General features: G+C 34.0%; 2 protein-coding genes across 5 annotated transcripts in view; one reads left to right on the top strand and one right to left on the bottom strand.

Moving 5' to 3' along the window:
- Positions 1-15,281, top strand: part of ASB3 (ankyrin repeat and SOCS box containing 3) — an 88,437-nt gene that overhangs the window by 859 nt on the left and 72,297 nt on the right. The window contains exon 1 of one of the 4 annotated variants that reach the window (XM_016127459.2): positions 14,002-14,111. The exons of 2 other annotated variants lie outside the window; for them this stretch is intronic. The gene's annotated coding sequence lies outside the window, so the exon portion shown is untranslated. Of the gene's footprint in view, positions 1-14,001; positions 14,112-14,148; positions 14,394-15,281 lie in introns of those variants that run through there. One more of the 4 variants, XM_016127458.2, reaches the window with a different exon arrangement.
- On the bottom strand, positions 3,210-14,062 carry CHAC2 (ChaC glutathione specific gamma-glutamylcyclotransferase 2). Its single transcript, XM_016127465.2, has 3 exons — positions 13,809-14,062; positions 9,499-9,534; positions 3,210-7,949 (listed from the first exon to the last, which is right to left on the bottom strand). The coding sequence occupies exons 1-3, from the start codon at positions 13,941-13,943 to the stop codon at positions 7,566-7,568; spliced, it is 555 nt and encodes a 184-aa protein (XP_015982951.1). The 5' UTR covers positions 13,944-14,062; the 3' UTR covers positions 3,210-7,565.

The raw sequence follows: 15,281 nt of genomic DNA, 5'->3' as shown, positions 1-15,281 counted from the left end.
TCCAACATAATAGGTTTATACAGTGTTAGCCACAGAGCACCTATCATTGTCTTTCTGAAGTTGGGAAAAGCTAAACGTTCTTGCTAGATCTGCTAAGGGACCGTCTCCTTCACCCCCGCCCTGCAAATTTTAACCAAATCAAAAAGCAGGAACAGCAGTCTACTTTTTCACTTTAAAAACATTCTTTTTTTTTTTTAAAAACATAAGGAATCCACGGTTAGAAAATTACTTTGTTTCAGAATTGAAGTGTTCATTAATTTATTTTGCACCTATTATTAATGCTTACTTAATATGTGCTATCACTGGGATTGATAAAATGACAGATAAAGGTGTCTCTACCCTGTCTCTCATGGTATAGCAAGGGAGATTACACAAACGAATAACTGCAACCTATTGTAATAATAGTTAACTTCTTTTTAGCATTTACTTTGTGCTATCCACTAGTCCAGGTACTTCATGTGTATTATGAGGCAGGTATTATAAATGATACAGTAGAAGAATGTTAGAGTGGAGATACAAATAAGTGAGGAATTCTGAAGTTTACAGGAAAAGCTTCTCAGGAGAGGTGTTCATCATTAGAACTGGGGTTTTAAGGATATATAGGTGTTCATCAGGCAGGTAGGGAAGTAAATTTCAAGTGTGATTTTTCTAGATGGTCCATAAAAGCTTTTTGGTATAGTCAGAGAGCAGAGGTTGGTGCTGCAGTGGAACAGAGGCAGTTAAGGGCAGGTTGTATATGCCCTTGCAGAAGTGTTTAAGTTTTATCCAATGAGTCCATTTCTTGAGGGTATAGACTTTTTGTATTGGAATGATCTGAGGCAGACCCTTTTTCTCAAGTATACGAAGATTAATTCCAAATGGATTAAATATTTAAGTGAACAACAACAAAAGAAAACAATAGGACAAAAGTTCAGGAAAATAATTGAATAATCCTGGTCAATAAGATAGGAAATCCTCAAGTCATGAAGGTAAAAAGACATAGTAGTATTCCTTTATCCTCAGTTACCCTTTCTGAGGTTTCACCAGTGGTCACCTACAGTCTGAAAATATTAAATGGAAAATTGCAGAAGTAATTTATAAGCTTTCAATTGCATGCCATTCTGAGTAGTGTGATGAAATCACATGCCATCCCTCTTCATTCTGCCCAGGGCATGAATCATCCCTTTGTCCAGCATATCCATGCTGTGAGTACAGTACAATAAGAGAGATCACACTCACAAAACTTTTATTACATTGTAGTGTTATAATTATTCTATTTACTATTAATATTAGTGACCTACTTTATATTATTTAATATTAGTGATCTGCTTCAGTAGAGCTTATGTTCAAGTAAGGGGGGGTTTATAACGTGAATAACAAATAAGATCATTTCTGGTAGTGGTAAATATTGCTTAGAAACTAGAGTTATGTGAAAGAGAATACGTCTGAGATGCGCTGCTCAGGTCAGAGTAGACTTCTGTGAGCTGACACTTGAACCGTGACTTGAAATGAGGAGGAAGCTACAAAGAAATTTCCAGGCATAGGCGCTGAGGCAAGGATGGACATTTGAATTTCTTTTCTCAGTGTTTTTTTTTTTCCTGTTTTTGTTTGTTTGTTTTTTTCTGGTTTGCTGTTGCTCATTTTTAATGGATGCAATGTCTTCATGGATTTCTTCGAGGATAGCACTTATACATTTTAAACATCTTCTGTTCATAGAAAGAAATAGCTGTGCTGCCTTTAGGTGGGTTGTTTATTTTCATCCTTTTCTTTTGGCTTTTGCTCTTCCTCAACTTGAGCTCCTATTAAGGGAGCGTGGTGTCGATTGTTGGGCCTAACTTTAGGGTCCATGGCTGAAGTGTAGGAAATCTTCCTTTCTCTTCCAAATAAAGTTAGCTTTGTTACGGAGCATGAAGATGCTCTGATGCTTTCAGGATAGACTTAAAAAAAAAAAAAAAAAAGATGTTTTTAGCTAGAAATCAATACTGTTGCTGCTAGATTTTGTATGTAATAAAGGAGAGGGGTAAAAAGTTGGGCTTAGCAATTTCATATATACACTTTAATCATACTGATTAGTCCTGCAGTCCCCTCCTTCTTTCTATTGCTGCTGTCTCTAGGTTTGGTACTTCCCCAGGTTGTGCTGGCAGGAACGTCTTCTACATGGTTGCAGTTTTCTTGTGCATGTGTGCATGTTTGTTCAAGACTGTTGTTTTTTCTGCACTGGCTTAATCCTCAATATATTCTCACCCGTCTCTCTTGCAGAATGAATGAATATATGTCAGTGGGATTTTGTGGGAAGTGGAGGAAAATCCATGTGTTTAGTTCATCTTACACAGAGTAGGTAATTCATAAGTACTTGGTGGAGCAAATCAGTTAATGCAGTTGAGAAAATTGGGCAAAGCATATTTTATTTAAAAAAAATTGTGGTTCTAGGATATGGGTAATGAAATGAATCTTTTCTCTTTTACTGTTATTTTTTTATTCTTTCAATTTTATCCTATTTTAGGAAAGAATTTCATTTGGATTAAAACTTGTCAGGGGATTCCTAAAAGGCGACAAGAGTTGACTAGGGAAAAGGAGCTATTATTTTCTTTTCTCTCATCTTAAGTTTCAGATGCCCACTACATAAACAAAACAAAACAAAAAAACTTAGTGGAGGTACAATATGAGAAAGCTGCCATCTTTCACATTTCAAAAAAATGAATGGCCTTACTTCTTTTTTTTTTTTCCCCCAGTGCTTAGCACGGTGCGTGGCATGTTATAAGTAATCAATAAATGATATTTTGGTCATTTTCATCAGCTAAGAAAAGGGGATTAATAAATGTACTTGAAATAGATTTTGACATATATAGTAAGTGCTATGTAAGTGTTGACTATTATTATTCGATCCATAAACAACTGTTTATTTTCTCCTTGAAACTTTCTCTGATCCTACTAGTTTAAATTAATAATTTGCCTATCTGTATTCTGCTTATATTTTATGTCATAGCCTTTCTGTTAAGTAACACTTGATTTGCTTGCTTGTGTGTCTTTCCACCAAATGTGGTTCTTTATTGCTGGGACTGTTCTTTTTAATCTTGGTAGTCTTGGTGAGTAGTCATTGCTTGCTACATGTCATTAGTCCTCATTTTTCCTGGGTCTCAATGGATGAAGAGGATGGTGTGACTGGAACAAGGGATGGAGGTACATTGAAATGTGACAAATAAGCTGACACCAGATTGTAAGTAGTTGAATACCAGACAAAAGAATTTGAACTTTATTTTGTATGCTGTAGGAGGAATTTTTGATTACTGACCAAATTAGTTGTGTATTTTAGAAAGTGCAGGAGAATGTACTGGAAAGAAGAGAGATTGGAGGCAAGGAAATGTAATATAAAGTCTGGCTCTTGCTATATTATAAGGTTGTTATTTTAGTTGAAAAATCTTCTAGCTCATACTTGAAGGGTAGGTAGATCTTATCATCATGTAACATTTTAAGCCATACCACAAATAGGCTTCAGGGCTTCTCTGATAACTTTAAATTCTTATTTAAAAATGTTATATAAAGTTTTTAGTAAAATAACAGGTAAAATTTAATATAAACAAGGTGCACAATTACATTTTGTACATGTCATGAAAATTCATCTCCTCCAAAAGCTTTTAAATTAATGAGTACCTTAACTCTGTTGTGTTTTCTGTTCTAATCATTATTCAACATTTAATGTGTATCATATACAAGGATGTAATATGGGAAAAATTTTTTCTAGTTGGGAAAAGAAGTGAATTGTTTTTTTTATACTAAATTTCAGGTGTTTGTGTACATACTTTATGTATAAGACAGTTCTAAAGAGTTTGAGAAAGTAGGCTAGAGATTGGAAATTTGCCAACTAGTAATGGTAAATGAAGGCTAGGATTTGGTGAGTCTGTGTATCTGATAAATAAGCAGTCTAAGATGTAAATGTAAATACAATGAAATGTTCTGCTCTTCTGGCATTAGTGTCATGAGCTGCTTGGTTACTAGTGTTTGATGCATCAGAGTTGTAAAGAAGGATGAAAACTGAGATCTTGGGTTGAACCAGGGAAGAGGTCACTGGAGATTTGAGATTAGGTAGAGTATAGCAGAGTAAAGTTAGATTGAAAAGGAATTAAGATGAGTTGATAAGGAAGTAGGATACTGTAGTTAAAAAGTTCTGTGGGAGATAGGAAAGCAGGAAGAATAAATAAATTGTAGTATTAAGTAGTGGTTTTTCCAGTTGTAGAATGTGTGTTTGTATGCTGGCAAACCACTTATAATGGAAAATGAACCTTAAAGAGAATGAAAAAGCCTTGAAACTCAAAAAAGCTAATTTTCATCGTATAAATTTCATGTATAGAATAATTTTAGTAGTTGTCTCTGAAGAGTTAAAATTCTTTGATTAAAAAAATCATTCCACTATTCTTTGAATTTTTAATGTATACTTAGGGTGTTTAAGGCTTTAGAAATGCATAATAATCGTCAAAAACTTAATAAATTCATAGAAAATGTAGGAAAAATATTTTTGCTGATAAAATATAGGTATGATTGGAATATTCATTTGTAGATTTTTAACATGATGTAATGAGCGGGAACTTTAAGCACATTTATCATATAACAGAAAGAATCAGGAAAAAAAATCAAGGATGGTAAATTATAGGAATATGACGTTTACATTGAAACTTGGAACTGCTCCAAAGTTATAATTTAAAAATGACATGTATCTATGGAAAAGAGAACTCTAATATAATGGAACAAAATGTTGACTGTAAAATGTTTGAAAAATATCTAATAAACCAAATACTGTAGGTATGATTGTAATCATTATGAATGTCAGAAATACTGGACCCATGGTACTCTGAATATACAATATAAAGTGCTATTAGAGAATATTTATTAGGTATTATATCAGCTACTATGTAATGCTTTACATATGTTAAAATTAAATGACACTTTCAAAATGTAAAATAAAATACACATTTCACATACTTCATTAGTAGAAAATAAAAAGATTATCTTTTTCCTATTTAAGGTGAAATGCATATCCATAGACAGTGGTCAACTTTTCAAATCAGTCTTAAAGGAATGGGTCATATCCATTCATGCTTTCAAATATTCCAAATTGACATCACAACCACCTTTGTTTCCCTAAATGATCAACCTTTTGTGTACAGAGGTGGTATCAATAAAATGGTGTTTGTTTACAGTTCTTGATAGATTGAAGAGTGAATGTGTTGTTTGGAAGTAGGAAAAGGGAATATAATAGTGGCCTGGAGTAGGAGTAGAAAGACCTATTTTTAAAAATCCACTCCATCGGAAATTTGTATTACAAGTTTCTTTTCTCACCGTAAAGTTTACACTCATACTTTTGTTGAATTCCTAAAACTTAACGCCTATTTGTACTCTGAGGAATGAGTCTGAGTTTTGTGTATGTGATTAGGACAGAAAATGTTTTTAAAGTGAGTTCCAAGGGCTGAAAAAGGGAGACAGACATATGGCTTTGCTAACAAAAATAAGTTATGCTCTAGATAAATTAGTACCTTTGTTATGATTTTTGCTGATTTGGAGGCTCCAAACTTTAGCTTCTAATTCAGCATTGTTTAACTTTTCCATTGTAGGCATGTTTCTCCCCATCTCAATGAGAATGAATATCCCTGTCCTTGGGCTCTTTGGAATGGGGCTTCCCTATAAATGTTGATGGTATCCCACATGTATATTCATGTAGTTTGTCTAACTTCCAACTGAAAGCTAGAAAGACATATAAAGTGGAGATAACAAAGTAATCCCTCCCCCTTGATATTTTGTTAACACAGTTATATGTTAAATAGTAGAGTGACAAACTCCATTGGACCTAGGTTTGTAAAATAAAAGCGCAGATCTATGAATTCACACGTGTGATGATTGTGAATTTTAGCATGTAAATCTTGGATAAACTTACTGTATTTGTGGGAATCTATATACATCTATCAAAATTAACTCTAACATTTTTATGTAACAAGTTATATACTATGTACTACTTCATTATACAAAATTTTAATCTTGCTTACCTCCTGAAGATGTAGGGTAGTGAAGATGGTAAGTTCAGGTGGATTTTTAAATATATTGTGCTTAATATCTTGTGCTTAAGAGTCAGAGAAACCTGGCTTTCTGCTACTTATTAGATGTGTTACTGTGTACAAGTTACTATGGAAACAGGCTCAGAGGCCTTATCCAGGAAATGCTTCCATATGTGAAGTGCCTGGCACATCTTTATGAGATACTCATTAATGAATGTTTGTACCTTTCCTGTTGTACAGGACAAATGAAATGCTTTCTGGAAAACTAATACTGAAAATGTTAGAAGATGTTCAAAAAGCTACATAGCTTAGTAAATTACCAAATAAGGTGTCAATAAATAGAAAAACATGAAGAGGAGTACTGTTCCTACTATGTAGGACAGCTTTATTTTATTCTGTTATTACCTATGCTTTGGTTTGAGGAATGTTTATTAAGTTTCATGTTAGATTTAATATGATACTGAAATTCTTTTCATGTTGAAAGATTTTTAGAGAGACTATTCTGTTGAGAAAGGAATCACCTATAATCAAATAATCTGATTAGTTTGAATCAAGATTAATTCTGTGTGAATTAATAATGTACATGTATATTTCCTACTTGAGCATTGTCACCACTATTATTCAAGGGATACCTGTGTTTAGGTGACAAGATAGAAGCAGGAAAAAAAGAGCTGTGTACAAAATAATCAGGTAATGCCACTTTTAAAAATTACAATTCTAAAAGCCATTTCAAACACCAAACTTTCATATATAGGTTTGTTAATTTGTATTAGAAAGCCTATTTTTTTTAAAAAAAAATTTTAGTATAAGGTTAACAAAGTGAATAACAGGCTGCATTTAGTGGATGTGATTTGTATTATGTAATTTTTGTTTTAGATGAATTGAGTTTTTTCCATGAGTAAAAATGCATTTATTCGGAAGAGGAGAGGTATAGTACGTTATCATTACAAGGATATTTTTATATTAAAAATGCCATTTGGGTGCTTAAATTGGAAAGAGTTTCATTTATTATCTGAACAGGAAGTTCATAATCATGGATGAAATCTTATCTATATCACTGTATGTTTCTAATTACTATTATTTTAAGCTTGTATATTTTAAACCGTGGTTACAGAATTACTGTATAGGAATGTGCCAAAAGTAAAACCTTATTTACTGGACTTTTATTTTCATTCTCTGCAACCTCAAAATAGTACTGTGATATGAAACAACAGAATTATTTTTACTGTGTTAAAAACAAGCTCTGAACTGCATCCTTCATTGTATTTTCCTAAAGAATTTACTTCTCATGAGTAAATGTTCAATATCATATAATTAAGAAATCATATTATTAAAACTTGAATTTTTTCTTTATACCCTAATATTTTACATATGTTTCAGGATACCTGCAATTAAACTATAAATTTTGATATCTTGACTATAACATTAAAAATAAATAAGATCTTCAAGTAAGTACGTTTCCAAATCATACTGCCATTGTGCAAAAACTGTTTTCTAAAGACTAAAAGCTGTGCTTATTTGGAAAAGTCAGTGATTAGGTCTTTATAAGCAATTGAGGTTCTGTTTTCCTTCTAAACGTTCCTTTACTAATTTTTCCAAAGAGAAAAGATGCTCATCTGCATCTTCCGGCACAAGGTCCCTAATAGAATTTGCAAGTTCAAAAAGATACTCTGTATTTCTTCCACTTGGACCAGCTGCATTAAAAATTTGTTCAGCAATGTCTTCCAGAGGCGCAGGACCAAGATAATTAGGATTATCACAAGTTCCAATATAAAGCAACACACTAAATGGTTTTGTTGTGGGATCTTTTGGATAAAAATTGACTGTTGTGGTCCTATAGCCTCCTTTCTCTCTGAAGTCAAGGTATGCTTTTACTTCTTCCTCCTTTCCTACTGGTAATCTGTAAGCAACACCCCATACACAACCCTGTTGAAAAATGAAAAGAACATATTATTTAGTATTTACAAGGTTAAAATAGGTGAAGAGATATTGTAATCTAAGGAAATATCTTGTATAATCTTAGAAATCAAAAGAGGTTTCTTCACTTAGTGGACTGAAGAGGTACAAATAAAGGAAATTAGCATTTTAAATTCTTCAATCTGAATAACTGCCTTGCACACCAGGATATTTATCTTTGTTGAAATTTTTGAAAGTATGTCTTTAATCTAGTGAAAATGAAACAAAAAAATATCAGGTCTTTATTTGGGGATTAAAAATATAGTTCTAAAGTTTTAAATCCATAAGCATTTCACTGATGGTATAGGGCAGTAGTTTCCATACTGCTTCATATTGTTGTAGTCACTTGAACCTACCTCAGATGCTGGCCGGATATGAATGTTGGGGTACTAGCTGGAAGAGTTTTGACACCTTAACCCCCTTCAGCTAGGAGCTGAACATCACTTATCTTTTTACATATTATGTGTTCCTTTTACAGAGTGTTCTGTATTTTAAAGCTCTGTAGTAATCAATTTCTTAAGGCTATAGCAGTTTCATTTTTTGTTCACTGCTTAAACAGCCTTTCAATATCCTTTGTAAAATTACTCCGTCCAGAAAACAACATGGCAGCCTCTTTGGTCAAGAGAGCCCATGAACAAAGTGTCATTAAAAAAATGTGCTGTGCAAAGTTTTTTTAGTATTAATAAGATATTTGTGATATAAGCAAGATTTATAGTTTATAGTATAGATTTTCTAGTTTCTTAACAACTTTTCTTAACTTTAATTATTAAACTTTAGGTTGCTAAGCATCTTCTTGAATAAATTAACATTCTGTAGAAACAATACCATTTATTAACTTTAAGGGTTATAGTTACCTTTGAAGCCATTTTTATAGATGCTATTCCTAATGTAAATTATGAAAGCATTTCATAATTCTGCCATTATTCATCTGCTGTTGCTCACTGAAGATTTTTGTATATCAAAATCCTTTTCAAAGTTAAATCTTTAACTTCATAATATAAAACTGAATTTAAACCTCGATAAAATGATTGAAAATATTTAAGAAACAGAGGACTATTGGGTAAATAAGTTTTCTAGTGCTCCAACCTCTTTAAAAACCTGTTGTGCTATTGATAAATTTAGGAAATAAAAAAGCGATAATTCCTAACTAAGATTTTTGCTGTAAATATAAGACTCCTAGCAGATATGAGGCCCACTTTAAGGGTTCCATTTTATTTTTAGTGGTAGTTAGGCTGGCTCCATTAATGTCAAAGGAAGCATAAAATTCTATCCACAAACTCATTAAGGAAAAAAATGACTACATGACATTTGGTTTTCTTTTGTTATCTACCTTGCATTCTGCATTCCAGCCTTTTCCAACAAATGAAATGAAACAACAAATAGAGAGGAATTCTAGATCTAGTGTAGTTCAAATGGTCTGTAATGACTGTTAATACAATTTCATTTATTATTAAAACTGAGAAACATCTCAAAAGCTTATATGGTTAAAGACTATATGAGAAAAGTAATTATACCATACCCCAGGATCTTCAACAAGAGTCACAACTCTTCCAGGCTGTTTTAAAAAAAGTAAAAAAAAAAAAAAAAAAATCTGAAGTTAATCAACTAACCAAGCATCAGCAACTTATTGTTGACACTGAATATTTTAACTTGCTCAGTTTTTTTAAAAGCACTTATGTTTTTTTGATAAATTTTAAGATGAATTAAGTGAGAGAATCTACTATATCCAAACTATCTTGGCCTTTCTAAGCCATTCCCTTCAATTTGTACATATTAAGTATATATTATTTTGACTTAAATGGTTATATTAAAAGACACACCTGTGACTAAGGCACATCTACAATGGAAGGCAAATGGAAGAAGCAGTTACACATAAAACTTTTTGTCATTTTTTCCCTTTAGGAAAAGAAAAAATTGCTTAGTTTTATTAAGGCACAAAATACGGCATTCCCGGGTGCTTTCCAAGGGGAAGTGGTCCTCAAACTTTCGTGTAGATCAAGATTACTTGGAGGGCTGGATAAACACATATTTGCTGTGTCACACTTTCAGAGTTTGATTCTGAGAATTTGCTTTTTTTTTTTTTTTTTTTAAATATAATTCCTACCTGGTGCCAAAGGTTATGTACCTACTAACATGTTAATAACATCATTAGTGAGAATGCTGAGCTGTAAACCACAATTTTACTTACTTGATGCCCATTGGCAAGTATTGAGCCTAAATCATTCATATATTTGTGTCATCCTTGTTGCTATTTCCTTTTAGTCTTTGTCTACTTGTATATATAATTAGTAATCATGGAATATATGGGAGTTTTTTTTCTTATTTATTCTCCTGTTAGTCTTCTCATACATTTTAATAGTTGTGTGATATTCTATAATCAATGAACTATAATTTACATTTTCCTGTGCTATTTCATTGGACAATTAAATTTGACTTGTTTTGTATTTAAGATAATGCTACAATGAAGATACCTATATTGCTATGTGTCATGTAAGTATTGCCCTATTATTTTCAATTTCAAAGTGAATTAGGAGCTATTTATTGAATACCTACCCTATGTTGTAGAGAAGACAAAACTTTAATTCTTGCTTCCAAGAGCTTACATTGTAATTTTGGAATAGGACCTTAACATGCGAAATTTAGATAGAGAGTACTTAAGTGCTAAGATGTATGGTATTAAGCACAGTAAGAATTCCAAGTCAGAAAGGAAGACAAAATTCTGGTAAAAGGGTACAGTGACTCATGATTGAGAAGTGAGGGCCTTGAGACAGTATCATACCAAGCTAAATGTCTGTCTTTAGCAGAGGGTCCCGCATTTAGGGAAGACGATGCAAAAAGATAATGAGAAATAGGAGAGAGTCAGATTTCAAAAGCCAAAGAGCAGAATTGAAATTAGGGGAGAGTGGAAAATAAGCTGTTAAAATTTGGGAGAAATAGGAAATAAGGAGCTACTCTAGCACTTGGGTCACAGGTGACTGGCATGATAAAAGAATGTTTGGGGGAAGATCATGGTAGTAAATAAAGTTAGAGTGAGAAGGAGGTAGATTCTGAATAAGAAATGTTAGTGGTCCTGGTGGCAAGTTCTGTACTGCACCTTTCCATGCCTCCACTTACATTCGGCTAAGTCATCAATTCTTGGTAGCTCTGTCTTCTGATTTATTTTCTGAATCTGGTTCCAATTTATTTCAGTCGCTTTCTTCGGGATCTCACTGCCTGCTTCTAGTATTGCTTCCCTCCAGTCTTTTCTCCATTTGGCTCTAGAATGATTTTTTGGTGCAGAAACTGGGCCACTCATTCCTGTGCTTTGAATTTTTCAGGGTTGTATTATATAGGATAAAATAAAAATTCCTTAGCATGACTTAACTACAAACCTCATTTCTTACCTGTTTTCCTCAAGCTGTACTAAATTATTTATTACTTTTACAAACATTCTTTGGATATACTGGTGCCTAGTATGGCATGCTCTTTCTTCTTTCATATCCCTCTGATATCCTCTTGCCATTCTCCATAAAGGCTTGGCTGACTCCCTAGACACCTGTAGCAGCAGCAGAGAAGCAGCAGCAGCTCCTCCTAAACTCTCATTGTTCCTTTTATTCATTTCCTTTGTAGCACTTATCAGGTACTGTTGTTTGCATACTGTCTCCACTTATTTGTAAGTGCCCAGTAATTGTTGAAAGGAGGAGGAGGGGTATTAAAGTCTTAAACTTATGGAAAACAGCATTATATATAGAGAGTCATTTTAAGGGAAAATAAATGGATCCCTGTGACTGCTTTATGGGTGAAACAGACATGGACTGTTGGTACTACTGATATATTTTCTAAAACTTAAGCTCTTTTGTTCCTAAAATACAAATATATTGTTATTGAGAAATAATATAAATGCACTTAAATATTTTTGGGGGGGGGACTGAAACTGAAGGTCTTTCAAGCTGAATGAAATTGGAGGATGTTGTGAAATACGAGTCATGATGGGAGCTTTTATTGAGTAATGAGTAATGTTTCTGACCTAGAAGTTAGGGATTTAGTAAATGTTCATAATTATTTCTTGTGTTAAAAGTTCTTTTTGAAATTGAAATTTATATTCTCTCTGATGTGAAATAATCCTCACATTTGAATAGATCCTTCATTTGGTGAGAAATTGCTAGTTATATATAAATGAAATACTTGATTAAATATATGAAGAAATTAGAGTTTAATGAAGCCAGAAAGAAAGCATAATTTAATAAAGTTAGTAAGTTTGGTATTTTTCCCACAAATGTCACATTGCAGTATGTGGGAATAAGTCTAACATTTGTTTAATATCACATTTCATACATAAAGATGACTCACTTGGAGCATATGTTGCTGTAAAAAACAGTCCTATGACATAGTATCTATGTCATTCTTCTAATTTGCTGTAGGCTTTTGTATTCTTGTTTGTCAGTTAATATATAAGGTTGGTGATCCATTAATAAAAAATGTGAAGTAAAATAATAATGTTCTATTATTTTTTTTAATAGAACAGTATATTTAAAAAATGTTTAGTACTTAGACTTTAATTCGCTGTGATGGGTTCTTTAACTAAAAGTGGGTGTAAAACTGTTAGCCAAGGCAATTTCCCCCACTAACTTTCCTGCCCTGTATTTTAATAAATTTAAGTAAAAAGATATTGGCTTTTAGAGCTCCCCTCTTTTAAAGAATCATGAACTGTTGTATTAATTTGACAGTTTCTTTTCATCTGTCTGTTCTCACAATGTACATATCTCAATGTGCTGTGTAAGAAACATACATTTTGGTTGAGACCAGAGTAGTAAAATATGCTATTGTGCTTTTGGACCAATACTACTCTTTTTAAAAAATGGTAATTAAGCTTACGCAACATTCCTTGTATTTTAGAGAACATGTAATTAAAAATTTTGTCCCCTTCCAAAAGTTAGAAAGTTAACTAAAACAAATGTTCAAGTTATCCAAATTGTTAGTTACCCCAAACTAAATTTTCCTTACAGATTAGTTGCTTTGCAGCCAATACAAGCAAGGCTAATTTCCATAAGCAGTGAGCTCTTAATTCTCTGTACAAACATATTGAGACGAATGTCTTTGCATAACTTAAGAATGGATCAAAGAACTTAACATTTCACATTTATAATTTAGAGGAGAACCATGGAGAAAGAAACATTAAAATAATGCTGGTTATAATAATGTTACTCCAGTAACCAGGAACTCGTTTGACTTTGCTAGTAGTTGACAACTAAAGTGATCAAAGTAAGCTCCTTTATAACTTGAGGTAATTTTGGAAACTAGTTCTTCTGTGACCTTAGGTGTCATAAAATATAACCTTTGTAAAGATATAAAGAATCCACAGAAATACATACACGTTTGAACGCAAACCAATGAAAGTCTGCCAGAATGCAGAAATGCCAACACATTTAATTTCTAAAAAGCAGTGTTTCTAAATTGGTTTTAGTATTTCAACTCCGTGTTGACTCAAAGCTTGATTTTCCCGCCGTTTTTTTTTGGGGGGGGGGGGAAGGGGGGACAGAAGTTGCCCAGAGATGGGGCCCCCTACCTGCTGGTCAGCCTTGTATAAGCTTGTGTGTTTGTGCCCATGCTGCTCGCCTCCTTAAGGAATTTAACCAACAGTATCTGAAGTGGCTTCAGAGTGAGTGCCCTAGGTTTGGGAGAGGTGGAAGGCAGGTGGCCGAGAAAGATACATAGATATAACAGCATCGTCCCTAATCCACATGCACAGACCTCGCAAGCGTTGGAATGTGGGTCCTGCGAAGATGGGTCAGCAGTTGGGGAGGATCGCTTCAGGGACAGTAAGTGTGAGGGGACTGGCTAGCGGCTCACCTTGCCGGGGACTCCGCGGTGATCTGTGCTGCCTTGCCAGAAGCGCCTGCTGTAGCCTGTGATATATCCGACCAGCTTGTCCTGATAGGGGAAGTCCACCTTCCAGATCAGCGACCCGTAACCAAAAACCCACATCTTTTCCTTGCACCTCTGCAGCCACACGGCTGCGGTCAACCCCTCCGCTGTAGTCCGCGAGGTGCGGGCCGGGAGTGCTCCTTGCCTTGCCAGACACAAGTTACCGGCTGCGCAGTAGCCTCACTGCCTGGTTGGTTGCGCAAAGCACACTGGGACTTGCAGTTCGAGGTATGTGTTCCGACTTGGTCAACGTTATTTTTTTTGTTTCCTTGTTTAGGGTATCAGGGAGCATTGACATTCTGAATGCTAAGCAATAGATTCTTCTGCAGCCTCTAAATCATCCTAACCTTCCTTTCATGCGCGGACTACAATACCCACAATCCTTTTCTGGGGTTCGTGGCTCTGAGGTTGAATTATCTCCCTTTTTCGAACCCGGGAGAGTGCGAGAAAAGAGACTTGCAGTCCTGGCTTGCGTATGGTCTAGATACCGAGAAGGGATAAGATATACAGGTACGGAAGTTGGCACATGTAAAGACATTTTGTTCCATTTTGAAAATCGAGGTTCTTTCCCATATTACAGCAGTAAAAGGAGCACAAGCTAGGAATGTGACCCGTATTTGACTTTATGTACATTTAAAAAAATCATTTGCTTTTTTATCTTTCAAATAAAGGCAGAAAGTATATGTTTGTGTAAGAGCTACTATTTCAACAATATTTTCTTACGTATTTACAGTTTACACTCAAACTTTACACGCAAAACAACCTTACTGTCTTTGGTATTCTCAGCAGCTCACTCAGAAAAGTGTGGGCAAAAGTCTTGGCTCATTTACAGGCTTTGGAAGCTATTTGGGGAACCTCCAGAAATTGTATGCACAGTATGGGGTCTGTTCATTTTTCTGGGGAGAAATTTTACAGCTTTTATAAATATTTCCAGTAGGTCAAGGATTCTATAAAAAAAAATGCTAAGATCTGCAAGTTAGACCTACTGTTCCAAAATATTTTGGGGGAAGCTCACTTGGACTATCAGGGCTGCATTTCTGTATGTAAAAACAAAAGACTTACCAAATGATTGTTCCTTTTTTGAGGATTTCTAACTATTCCACGTTCTTTAACTTTATAAAAGAATGCAAAAACGGCCAGGTTCAAAGAATATTATTTGTGCTCTTAAGAAATCAGCAGGAAACTGCTACAAAGAAGAACTTAGTTTAAGAATAACCTACTCTTTTCATATTTTCTCACAAGTTCTAGTTCCACGTTGCTTAGGATGGTTAGTTTTCCTCCACCCCCAACTTTTTTGAAAAATTTCAAACATACAGAAAAGTTAGTAAAGAAAAGTATAGGGATCATTCATATAGCGTCCACATGGATCCAGTAATTAATATTTTGCCACAGTCACTT

The sequence above is a fragment of the Rousettus aegyptiacus genome, unplaced genomic scaffold, assembly GCF_014176215.1.
Source record: "Rousettus aegyptiacus isolate mRouAeg1 unplaced genomic scaffold, mRouAeg1.p scaffold_m13_p_7, whole genome shotgun sequence".
In the NCBI taxonomy this organism is placed as follows: Eukaryota; Metazoa; Chordata; class Mammalia; order Chiroptera; family Pteropodidae; genus Rousettus; species Rousettus aegyptiacus.
Note: the sequence above shows the minus strand (reverse complement) of the source record. Positions and strands in the feature narration are given on the sequence as shown.